The sequence below is a fragment of the Myxocyprinus asiaticus genome, chromosome 41 (genome assembly GCF_019703515.2).
Source record: "Myxocyprinus asiaticus isolate MX2 ecotype Aquarium Trade chromosome 41, UBuf_Myxa_2, whole genome shotgun sequence".
Taxonomy (NCBI): Eukaryota; Metazoa; Chordata; class Actinopteri; order Cypriniformes; family Catostomidae; genus Myxocyprinus; species Myxocyprinus asiaticus.
Window position 1 is genome coordinate 13,981,348 of NC_059384.1, and position 12,480 is coordinate 13,993,827.

The window sequence follows — 12,480 nt, forward strand, 5'->3', positions numbered from 1 at the left end:
TTATCAATACTTTGTAGCCTGTAGTTACATTAACTGCTACACAAGATATATACTTGTGAAAAGGTAAAACATGCTGCTCCTAAAGTCACCAGAATTAAATGCTTTAGTGCCATTTTTGCAAACATTTTCTCCCGGTGGAGCATGTACCCAGAACCCAAATAAGGGTACACAGTTTTGCTGTACCTATGCTTCAGACAGTACTGCAAAAAGCTGAAAACACCCCTGAAAGTGTGTTGCCTGTTTTATTGAGGCTGCAGCATAGAGATTTCTCTTCTGTTGCCACCACGTGCAAACTGATATTCATAAAATTGCTTGGCCATGCCAGGTTTTGTACATATTTAGTGACCAAAGTTCAGCTCCCTGTCAATGATAAAGCACCTCTTCATCACCAGCAATCAAACTTTGCTGGCGCCGCCCCTGCAGATCATATCGTACAATTGCACAACTTTTCAGACCTAGCTCAATATTTTAGGCAGTTTAGGGGCATTTATCACCTGTAATCTTTCTGATGAGCTGTATGTCTCAACCCCATTCTCTTTCTTGATGCTTTCTCAATCGTCAAATACTTGCAGCCTAGAATTATCACCTATATATTTTAAGAGAGCCATTTTCATAAAAAGTAACTGTTTTATCACAATTATTATTATTATTTTACAAAATCAGACCACAACGTTACAAACCTTCAGGGCAAATAATCTTTGAAAGAGTTGAAAAAATGAATCTGTCTTTAAATAATTATGTTTTGCAAGATTCTTCTGAAATAAAATGACAAAATATAATTAAGAATGAATGAAATGAATGAAGAAAGACTGACATTTTTCTAACAGTCAACCAAAAGATGATATTTGGAATGTAAACACTTTCCATTTTGGGACATTATCTAACAGTGTTTATTTCACGCTTTACAGTTATTATCTGAGCACAGAAAACAATTTGAGAAATACTAAAGACAGAAATTGCATAAAGATATATTTATCCAAAAAGTCCCGGAAATAAGCACTAACAAATACTTTTTTGACAAACTATTGTGTGACAACGGGTCTAAAGCTGTCATAAAAATAAAATAAACAAATTAAACGGGGGATAAAATCATTGCAAACCCTTTTTCGCATTTGCATTTACCACATAATAAACAAAATTAAATAGAGTTACATCTGGACACATTTATCCTCACAATCTGAATTTCTGGAAAAGGGCCTTATTTAGCTCACATTAATAATGTAATCTGAGATTCATAAAAATAGTTTTATTCCAAATATATTCAAACTTACCACTCACAACTCTCGCGCCATGACAGCACGAGACCAAGACAGTCAAAGCACAAAGGATCTGGAGATCGGCGCGCATCCTCGCGTGCTTCACTGGTGCATTTGAATGAGGAGATGATGGAGAGAAGTGCATACAGACTTCTTCCAGACAGGATTATGTTTCTACCTTGTATTTGCAGAATCACTTCTTGATAGTTTTAAAAGACATGTTGTCCACCAAGCTGGTCTGAAACTTTGCAAAACGCCCCTGAATTCTGAAGAGAGAGCTCGCGCCTCCACTCGCGTGGGATGTTGCTGCCCGAAATGTATGAAACAACCGCGCGAGAGCGCGCGGCTGCTCTATTTTAATGATCTTTCCCTCGCGGCTGCCTGGGTTGTACTGCAGGTAATCGAACAGGGCGCAGATGTTCATCACCTCCTTTATTAAGCGCAACACACGTCTCGATGGGACAGTTCACAAACACATTGTGTTTTAGTGTACTAAAGTGATTTGAACATTGTTGGGTCAAAGTTTTACGAGGGTGAGGTGAGAAAGCTCTTGAATAATATGCGTCTAATTTAGTGGACCAAAAAGGCTTAGACCAATGTATTATGTCATGTATATTAAGGTTCACAGGTGTGAAACAAAAATGATAAACAGGGTTGGAGATTGCATGAAGTAGCCTTGGTAAGATTGGACAGTGATACAATTATGCTCCAGTATAAACACAGGTGGACTTTGTTTGAGTATAAATCTTTCTCTTCTGGATTATATTCTTGGTCATGGTCATAATATCCTATGACATAGGCCATTGTATTTATCACTACTATCTAGTAAACACTAGACCACAAATTCAGTATTACTTGTATTGTTACAAATTACTACCAATGTTTGCTCAAGCAGACTTCCCTTCTGTTTCTTTCTAACAACTTTGTATTGTTATCCAAGGGTATGTGTACCCCAGGGGGTACTTAAAGAAATATTCCGGGTTTGATAAAAATTAAGCTCAATCGGCAGCTTTTGTGGCATAATGTTGATTGCCATAAAAATACATTTTGTCTTGTCCCTCCTTTTCTTTAAAAAAGCTAAAATCTAGGTTACAGTAAGGCAATTACAATGGAAGTGAATGGGGCCAGTCTGTAAACACTAAAATACTCACTGTTTCAAAAGTATAGTTATGAGAAATAACATGTGCTAACATGATTTCAGTGTGATAACATAGTTTATTAACCTTTTCTGTGTAAAGGTGCTTCAAATCTTACAACTTCGTTGCCATGATGAAGTAACATTGGTGACAAATAACTAGAAACTCATCTGCCTATCTGTAGTCCACTGCAAAAAACGACAATTTAAACAACTTCACAGCTCAAATAATACACAAGATTTAACAGAAGAATTCATGTAAGTGCTTTGAAAAATTATAAGTTTCACATTTCTGCCTTTAAACCCTCCAAAACGTGGCCCCATTGAGCTAAACTTGTATTGAACCTGGAATATTCCTTTAAGCAGGTTCCGGGGGTACTTGGGAAGGTTTCAATTTTGCTTTGTTGAACCTAAAACAGAAAAGCAAACCAAAAGTAGTTTGTGAAAAAAAGAATCGTGATTAATGTCATGATTTTTCACAGGTCCTATTTAAGGAAAGAAAACCAAACCCTCAGCTGAATATATGTTTATAGACGGACAGAGCTATATTTCTACAAACAGTGCTCTTTACCCGTCTCACTTGCACTCCTCTCTACTTCACAATACTATTACGTTCTGCCCTTTTTCCGTATTTCACATCTGAAAGTACAGAAACCATTATCAATTATATGAAGCTTAATAACAATAACAGATTCCATATTTCTCAAATTGCATCAAAACACACCGGAAATGCAATTGCAATAATTAATAATTAATTACTGCAATAATTATAACACCACCACACTTTATACATACAGCATTAAACATAAATTTTTGACGCTACCATGCTCTGATGGACAAATGTCTGGTTTGGTGTCAATGAAGGGGTATTTCAGCTTTATTGATGTGGATAAAAGGGGGACATAGGACTGACATCTCTTGGTTTTATAAGGACATAAGTTCTGGTCTCACTCTCAGCTGGTACTGATCTTTGGTTTTATCTTTTTCTTGAGGCTTGTAAAGCCAGCTGTCTAGGTCAATGAAAAGCTTAAACCAAATAATGAACAGTTGAAGTCAGAAGTTTACATACACTTAGTTTGAAGTCATTAAAACTCATTTTTCACCACTCCACAGATTTAATATTAACAAGCTATAGTTTGGGCAAGTTGTTTAGGACATCTACTTTGTGCATGACATGAGTAATTTTTCCAACAATTTGTTTACAGAGAGATTGTTTCACTTTTAATTGACTATATCACAATTCCAGTGGGTCAATAGTTTACATACACTAAGTTAACCTTTAAGCAGCTTGGAAAATTCCAGAAAATTATGTCAAGCCTTTAAACAATTAGCCAATTAGCTTCTGATAGGAGGTGTACTGAATTGGAGGTGTACCTGTGGATGTATTTTAAGGCCTAACTTCTAAGTCAGTGCCTCTTTGCTTGGCATCATGGGAAAATCAAAAGAAATCAGCCAAGACCTCAGAAAAAATTGTGGACCTCCACAAGTCTGGTTCATCCTTGAGAGCAATTTCTAAATTTTCTGCTTGAGGTCATTGTCCCTTTGGAAGACCCATTTGCGACCGAGACTGAACTTCCTGGCTGATGTCTTGAGATGTTACTTCAATATATCCACATAATTTTCCTTCCTCATGATGCCATCTATTTTGTGAAGTGCACCAGTCCCTCCTGCAGCAAAGCACCCCCACAACCTGACGCTGCCACATCCAAGCTTCATGGTTGGGATGGTGTTCTTCGGCTTGCAAGTCTCACCCTTTTTCCTCCAAACATAACAATGGTCATTATGGCCAAAGAAATCAGCCAAGACCTCAGAAAAATAACTGTGGACCTCCACAAGTCTGGTTCATCCTTGAGAGCAATTTCTAAATCTAAATACAAAAATAGTACGCAAGTATAATCCATAGGACCACGCAGCCATCATACCGCTCAGAAAGGAGACACATTCTGTCTCCTAGAGATTAACATAATGTGGTGCAAAAAGTGCAAATCAGTCCCAGAACAACAGCAAAGGACCTTGTGAAGATGCTGGAGGAAACAGGTAGACAAGTATCTATATCCTCAGTAAAACGAGTCCTTTATCGACATTGCTCAGCAAGGAAGAAGCCACTGCTCCAAAACCATCATAAAAAAGCCACACTACAGTTTGCAAGTGCATATGGGGTCAAAGATCTTACTTTTTGAAGAAATGTCCTCTGGTCTATTGAAACAAAAATTTAACTGTTTGGCCATAATGACCATTGTTACGTTTGGAGGAAAAAGGGTGAGACTTGCAAGCTGAAGAACACCATCCCAACCGTGAAGCTTGGATGTGGCAGTGTCATGTTGTGGGGGTGCTTTTCTGCAGGATAGACTGGCGCACTTCACAAAATAGATGGCATCATGAGGAAGGAAAATGATGTGGATATATTGAAGCAACATCTCAAGACATCAGCCAGGAAGTTAAAGCTCGGTCGCAAATGGGTCTTCCAAAGGGACAATGACCCCAAGCAGAAAATTTAGAAATTGCTCTCAAGGATGAACCAGACTTGTGGAGGTCCACAGTTTTTTTTTTATTTTTTTTTTTTTTCTGAGGTCTTGGCTAATTTCTTTTGATTTTCCCATGATGCCAAGCAAAGAGGCACTGACTTAGAAGTTAGGCCTTAAAATACATCCACAGGTACACCTCCAATTCAGCACACCTCCTATCAGAAGCTAATTGGCTAATTGTTTAAAGGCTTGACATAATTTTCTAGAATTTTCCAAGCTGCTTAAAGGCACAGTTAACTTAGTGTATGTAAACTATTGACCCACTGGAATTGTGATATAGTCAATTAAAAGTGAAACAATCTCTCTGTAAACAAATTGTTGGAAAAATTACTCATGTCATGCACAAAGTAGATGTCCTAAACAACTTGCCAAAACTATAGTTTGCTAATATTAAATCTGTGGAGTGGTTAAAAAATGAGTTTTAATGACTTCAACCTAAGTGTATGTAAACTTCTGACTTCAACTGTTCATTATTTGGTTTAAGCTTTTCATTGACCTAGACAGCTGGCTTTACAAGCCTCAAGAAAGAGATTAAACCAAAGATCAGTACCAACTGAGACTGAGACCAGAACTTGTGTCCTTATAAAACTAATGTCCCCCTTTTATCCACATCAATAAAGCTGAAATACCACTTCGTTGACACCAAACCAGACATTTGTCCATCAGAGCATTGTCGCGTCAAAGATTTATGTTTAATGCTGTATGTATAAAGTGTGGTGGTGTTATAATTATTGCAGTAACTAATTATTCATTATTACAGTTGCATTTCTGGTGTGTTTTGATGCAATTTGAGAAATATGGAATCTGTTATTGTTATTAAGCTGCATATAATTGATATATTGAAGCAAAATCTCAAGACATCAGCCAGGAAGTTAAAGCTCGGTCTCAAATGGGTCTTCCAAAGGGACAATGACCCCAAGCATACCTCCAAAGTTGTGACAAAATGGCTTAAGGACAACAAAGTCAAGGTATTGAAGTGGCCATCATAAATCCCTGAACTCAATCCGACAGAAAATTTGTGGGCAGAACTAAAAAAGTGTGTGCGAGCAAGGAGGCCTACAAACCTGACTCAGTTACACCAGTTCTGTCTGGAGGAATGGGCCAAAATTCCAGCAACTTATTGTGAGAAGCTTGTGGAAGGCTACCCAAAACGTTTGACCCAAGTTAAACAATTTAAAGGTAATGCTGTCAAATACTAACCAAGCGTATGTAAACTTCTGACCCACTGGGAATGTGATGAAAGAAATAAAAGCTGAAATAAATCATTCTCTCTACTATTATTCTGACATTTCACGTTCTTAAAATAAAGTAGTGATCCTAACTAACCAAAGACAGGGAATGCTTTCTACGATTAAAATGCTAAGGTGTTTGTAAACTTCCGACTTCAACTGTAGATACACAAAGTCAGACTTCCCATTTTTTAAATCTCCCCTCAGTTGACATCCTCCATCTTTCTTTACATTTAAAAAAATATATATAATAATTTGTTACACAGTGATATCTGAGGGGAGGTTTTCATATTGTCCTCAAACACGTTTCCCTGTATGATAACTAATTATGTTGTCAAAGCCAGATGTCGGCTCTGTAAGCGGATTGATCTATTCATCTTGCAGCGTGGAGCCTCGCATATCCGAAGACTGTTAACTGAGCTGTAATATGCATCAACACAAAAATGCTATTACTTAATTTGCTGTTTTCTATCGATAACTTATTTCCCACTGCAAATGCCATTTTGTTCCTCAAGTGTTCGATAACGACACAGAGAGATTCTGTGACACATTATCAATAAAAAGGCAGCTGCGTTATTACTGGGACCCTTGTCTGCCGAGGTAATAAGAAGATCTGGCAGGAAGCACCGGCAGCAGAGAAAAGAAATGTCAGGTAATCACGAAAAATGCGGAAGCTGAGTGCACTACCAGCCAGCTTGCTGAAAAAATCCCTTAACTGGGCCTGGGGAGTGGGGTAGTGCTGATTTTGCAGGCCTGGACAATGGGCCCAATTTGCAAGCTCTGCCAGAACATCACATTACACTTTCCACTCTCATCATCTGCTTCTCGCTCTCTGTCCTTTTTCAGATCAAGCATTGAAGTCACACAAGAGTTCCTTCTATCACTGTGGTTAACTGCCCAGGAGTAATCAGTGGCATCAGGTTTAGGGTATGCTCAGTTCACATTACAGGAATGAACTAAGAAGGTGGATCCAAAAGGATCTAATGCTATTACCTTGTGTTGACAGATGCTGTGAACCTTTTTAAGAGATTGGCTTTAAATGTATTCACATTGTTTGTGACACTTTCATCATTCTGAGACCCCAGCCTGAGACACAGACCAATTTTAAAATGTTAGTGAGTTGGAACCCTGACGGAAATCTGACAAACAGCCAATAGGATGCAATAGGATGTACTATTAATTTGTGCCACCTTAGGATGCTCTGACCTATGAACTTTGACCCTGTAAACATAACTCCTCATTAGTGTGTACTCTTATTGTCAAGAGGAGCATAATTCACATTTAAAACCAATGGAATAATAGGCCCCAATGCATATTTGGTTGAGCATTGTTGAACAAATAAATGAAAGTAGGATATTAATTTAATGATAGGTCCCAAAACATATTTGGTTCAAATGAGCATTATTGTAAACAAAAATAAAGGGTTAAAAGCTTGATCTTAATTGGATTAATTATCTTTCAACTGGATGATTTCTGAGACATGGAGTAGTCCAAGCAATGTACATATATAAGTGCTGAAAGAAAGAAAAATCCATTGATGACTTGTACTGACTTATTCCATCACCTTTCTTTCCCGGTTCTGTGGAATGGAGGTCTATAAAGAGGACATAAGGGAAAACTCTGCAGGCTGAAAAATGACACCGTAAGACATGTGTGGTGAGAGATACTGTCCTGTCATGGCTAATCCCACCAAGGATGTATGATGGGCCCCTCAAGCCTTCTGGTTAAATGAGAACGGGCTCTTTGCTGATTGGATTAAAGTCTACAGTTAGGCAATGTGAGATTAAGAGAACATTAAGGAGAGAGAGTGCCTGGGATCCATTTAAGAGTCTCTGGATTCAGATCTATATGCATGTTTAGTCTAAATGTTCTTTCGAATCCAATAGCACACATATCCAAATGATAATTGACCTGTATCATCTTTTCCCATAATTCACTTCTGGGGTATTGTAAGTGTGAGTTTGGCTTGCCTTGCATAAGTATTAGTGCTCTATTATGAACGCTTCACATGGGTTGATTGGGATTGATCAGTGGTCCATTCCACTGCACAAGCCAATTAATGGCTGTCTCCAAGGGAGAGTCTGGTTGGCCGAGTCACAATAGATGTAAATGCAATTGATTGACTGTAAGAGTTAGTCTAAGTGATTTTGCCCTGTAAATCGTGCAAACCGAGTGTTGGGTACATCTAAGAGGAGAATTTCACATCCATCACAAGAAACTGCTTTTATTCTTTCATCTTTTAGGGTGTTTGTGTGCAAATTGAGGAGAGAACCTGAAAGAACTAAAAAGGACTTGAAAAAGTGAAAGTGCTGTAAAATCATCCAGAAAAAGTATTTATTTAAAAAGCTAACCCCTTTACGACCCCTCTGAGACCCGAATGGGCCAGGCTGCAATCTCGTTCTGCTCTCCCTCATCACTTAAAAAGGTCATTGAATTCCCCAACAGCTTTCCTGTCCCAAAAGGCAATGGCTCTCTAGGCTGACATCAGCTGGTGACTGGGTGCTCATACCAGAATTAATGTAATCAGTAATTACTGCATGACCTAGAGGGTGGCTCAGCCGCAGTAGACTAGCTCATGAAAACATGCAAAAAACAAACACGTCAACCTGGCTCACACAAATAACTGAACAAGAATCTGCATGTTAATAATGGACTTACTGCAACATGATCATATTTATTTTTAAAAGATCTGATTTTTCTTATCCTCATTTTAATAACAAAGATATCTCAGATGCAAAAAAACAAACGTTTTCCAACCAGTCTCACAGAATCACGTTACTATACCAAAATTTTTGCTAAATGATTTTAACGTGGCTTGATGTACATTTCGTGCCAGTTTCCTGGTGAAATAAACACCACAGACACAACAACAATGACTTATTCCCTTTCACACAAATCACGAGTAAAACAGCATATTATCAGTTCATAAACACTTTTCGCTCTGTTACTCACACAATGCTATCTAATGGCATCTAAAAAATTTTACTATGGTCCGTGACTTTAAAGGCGATACATTTTAACATTTGCATTACATAAACAACTACATTCATTAGCTTGTTCAAATGCAATCAAACTGTGTGGTAGCTCAACTGATAGAGCATTGCATTTGTGATGCAAAGGACTATAGTACGAGTCCTGAAGAGCATGCGAGTTGGCACACAAACTGAAAGTGTTATAGAAGCACCACCTAATGATGTGGTCGCTTCAGTAACTGTGTTTTTCATCTAACATTTGCTTTTCATTTACACTATCGGTTATAGGTTTAAAGGTTAGGGTAGGAAGGTAGGTTTTGACGATTTAAAACTCGACAGAGCATTAGCCTTAAAAAACTTCATCCGTTTGGGAGAAAATGTAACTCGCTTTTAGTGACACACAGTGGACATTTTACCACGGATCTTCAGTTATATGTGTTAGGAGCCACATAATCTCAATTAGCAAAAATGTGACCACAGTCACGTAATTCTTATTAAAGGTACAGCTTAACCAAAAATAGAAAATTCTGTCATCATTTACTCACTCTCATGCTGTTCCAAACCTCTATGTCTCTCTTTCTTCTGTGGAACACGAAAGGAACTGTTTGGCAAAATGTTAGCCTCAGTCACCATTCACTTTAATTGAAAAAAGATGCAATGAAAGTGAATGGTGACTGTGGCTAACATTCTGCCTAACATCTCCTTTTGTGTTCCCATAAGAAAGAAAGTTGGGCCCAGAAAATAAGGAGAGTGAACTATCATTTTAAGTCATTTTGAGTGGAAATCTGGCAAAGTTAAGAAAGGTTGTTGCCATGACTGCTGTTTTCCCTTTTTACCTTCCATGTTTTAACGTTACTATATGAGAGAGTAGGAAAAGAAGTAGAGAGCTTCAGTATGGTAGTATGGGTGAGTGACTTAGGGCCAGGAACAGGGGTGTATTTTTCCTTAAATTGCCCTATTTCCACAAATGGACTCTTATTGATTCTAAGAATGCATCCCATCAAAACAGATAATCAGTTACTGCCATTTACCTCCTCTAGTCACCACTTAAGTATAATTACCCAAAAGTCAATATGCTGCCAGGCTGCTGCCACGGTTAACCTCTGAGTCACCAGTGGCAGGCATCTCTCAGACGTCTTCTCAGTCTGGCAGAATGACAGGGTTCTGGGTTTTTAATTAAATGATAGTCTTGTCAATTAATAAAGATTCTTGGTGCTTAATGAGCTCAAGGCATCTTAAAGACTGGTTTTGGTCAGCTGCAGATTTTAGGCCACAAGGGAACTGCATTAACCGCAGATAGCTGTAGATAATGCGCCATCAATTAGAGTATCATCTAATTCATGCCCTCTCTGGACTCTGCTTTAATTATCCTCTGTCCTCCATTATTATGTAGTCATAGTTAGTCATATCTGGCTAAATAATTCTCAGCTTGAACCATACTTGAAAAATGTGACAATCGTCCAGTCATCCAGTTCAGTGATCATTTAAACTGTTCTCTACTGTCTATCAGTTTAATATTATTGCATTTTCATAAAGCTTAAGAATCGCTTTGCTAGTGCCCTGACTTTCATTGAAAGCAGTACGAAGGTTATTCATGCAGTGATCATCAGAGGTGCACCACAACCACCATCAAGAAAATGATGGTGTTTGTTGAGTAATGTACCATGTCATCCACTTCAATCATCTCCTCTAATAATAATAATTAAAAAAAACTAAATACTAAAAAAATCTGCAACCAATATACGTATAGCCAGTTGACATAACACACACAAATCTATATTAGATACACATATAAATGTGTTTTTGGAGTGGTATCGTGTGAACCTATTTTATTGTTAAGCACTGACTGACTGATTACATGAAGCAAAAAGTGTTCTCTTCAATATACTAAGCCTGATTTGCTGATTATGTTTTGTGATTACTATTTTAGGAACATATAAAAACTCAATTATGCTAACCTCCACAATACGTGCTCTGAATGCACTGCCATATTGCAGCCAGCATTTAAGAAAATCAATTCACAGTTATGAATTGGCCTTGTCATAAACTCTGCAGGAGATAATGCATTTTCCAGCAACGGTGGTTGATTTATACAGCAGATGACAAGCCACCAATGAAATATGTAACCCTTCCAACTAATAGACTACTAAACCCAATCACCAATATGATCAAACTGAGCCTGTGCCAACAAACCCGAGAGACAGATATACATTAGGCAACAGATTAATTTATCATACTTGTTATGTCCTAACGAACTATACTGGCTTCTGTTTTAATCAACAGAGTTAATTGAAACTTTAGATTTTATTACAGGATTAAATTGCTTTGCTATAATGGATCAACAGTCGCATCACTCCATGACAATATTTATTATCATGGTGTCTGAATATTTTGGTTGTGTCTAGAAATAAACACCACAGCTTTAAAGAACACTGCTAATGGCACCCTCCCTCCAAGCACACATAAAAATTATTTATCACAATTATTATTATTTTTTTATCCATGCCAGACAGTACACACACACACACACACACACACACACGCACAAACAAACACATAGGTAAGCAATGCAGCATTTGTGATCTGGCTTTAGTGTAATTGCCTTTAGCCAATGGGGCTAATAATGAGTCTAATTGATGGCCTGTAGTATATCTACATAAAATAATTAGAAATTATCTACTAGGCCTTTTAATCTTTTCCATATCGGCAGAATGCCTGACCAACAATTAGGAGCGGGGATGTGATCATTGGGGGGGTGGGGGTTATTTGATCTTTAGGGTGGGCAACTGTTTATCTCTTTGTCAGACAAACACTCTACTCTAGCAACCACCAAGAATACCCTAGCAACTGCCTAGCAATACCCTAGAAACAACCCAGAAAACCTTCGCAACCCCCTAGCAACAGCCTAGCAACCACCAAGAACAACCAAGCAACTGCCTAGCAACCACCTAGCAACGCCCTAATGACCACTAAGAACACCTTAGCACCCGCTTAGCGACCACCCAGGACACTCTAGCAACTGCATAGCAACATGCCCCAGCCATATCTATGCACCAGAAAATCATACAGATATGGGGGTGGGCTCTTTCAACTTGGGGCAGTTGGTGGGACATTGTGGTGATGAGTTTTGCCACTGGAAGCACCACTTACATTTTCTTCAGGAAATCATTTGGGTTGGTCCCCCTTGATCGTGTTTCAGCGTTGGTCCGGGGGGCATCAGAAGTTTCACGGGGGACACAAGGGTAATTTAGGCGGTCAGTGACTAAAATAATATAATATATTATAATATATATATAAGTAAATAATATGTTAAATTCCATCAAATTGAATTTAGTTAGCTTTAACAACATTTAAAAAATAATA

The 12,480-nt window shown here is 38.1% G+C and overlaps 1 protein-coding gene across 2 annotated transcripts in view; it reads right to left on the reverse strand.

Annotated features, from left to right (window-relative positions):
• LOC127432016 (chondrolectin-like) overlaps positions 1-12,480 on the reverse strand; it is a 40,904-nt gene that overhangs the window by 12,940 nt on the left and 15,484 nt on the right. Inside the window, exon 1 of one of the 2 annotated variants that reach the window (XM_051682747.1) lies at positions 1,272-1,621. The exons of the other annotated variant lie outside the window; for it this stretch is intronic. Coding sequence (XP_051538707.1) covers positions 1,272-1,401 — 130 coding nt within the window. The 5' untranslated portion in view covers positions 1,402-1,621. Of the gene's footprint in view, positions 1-1,271; positions 1,622-12,480 lie in introns of those variants that run through there. 2 annotated transcript variants of the gene reach the window in all.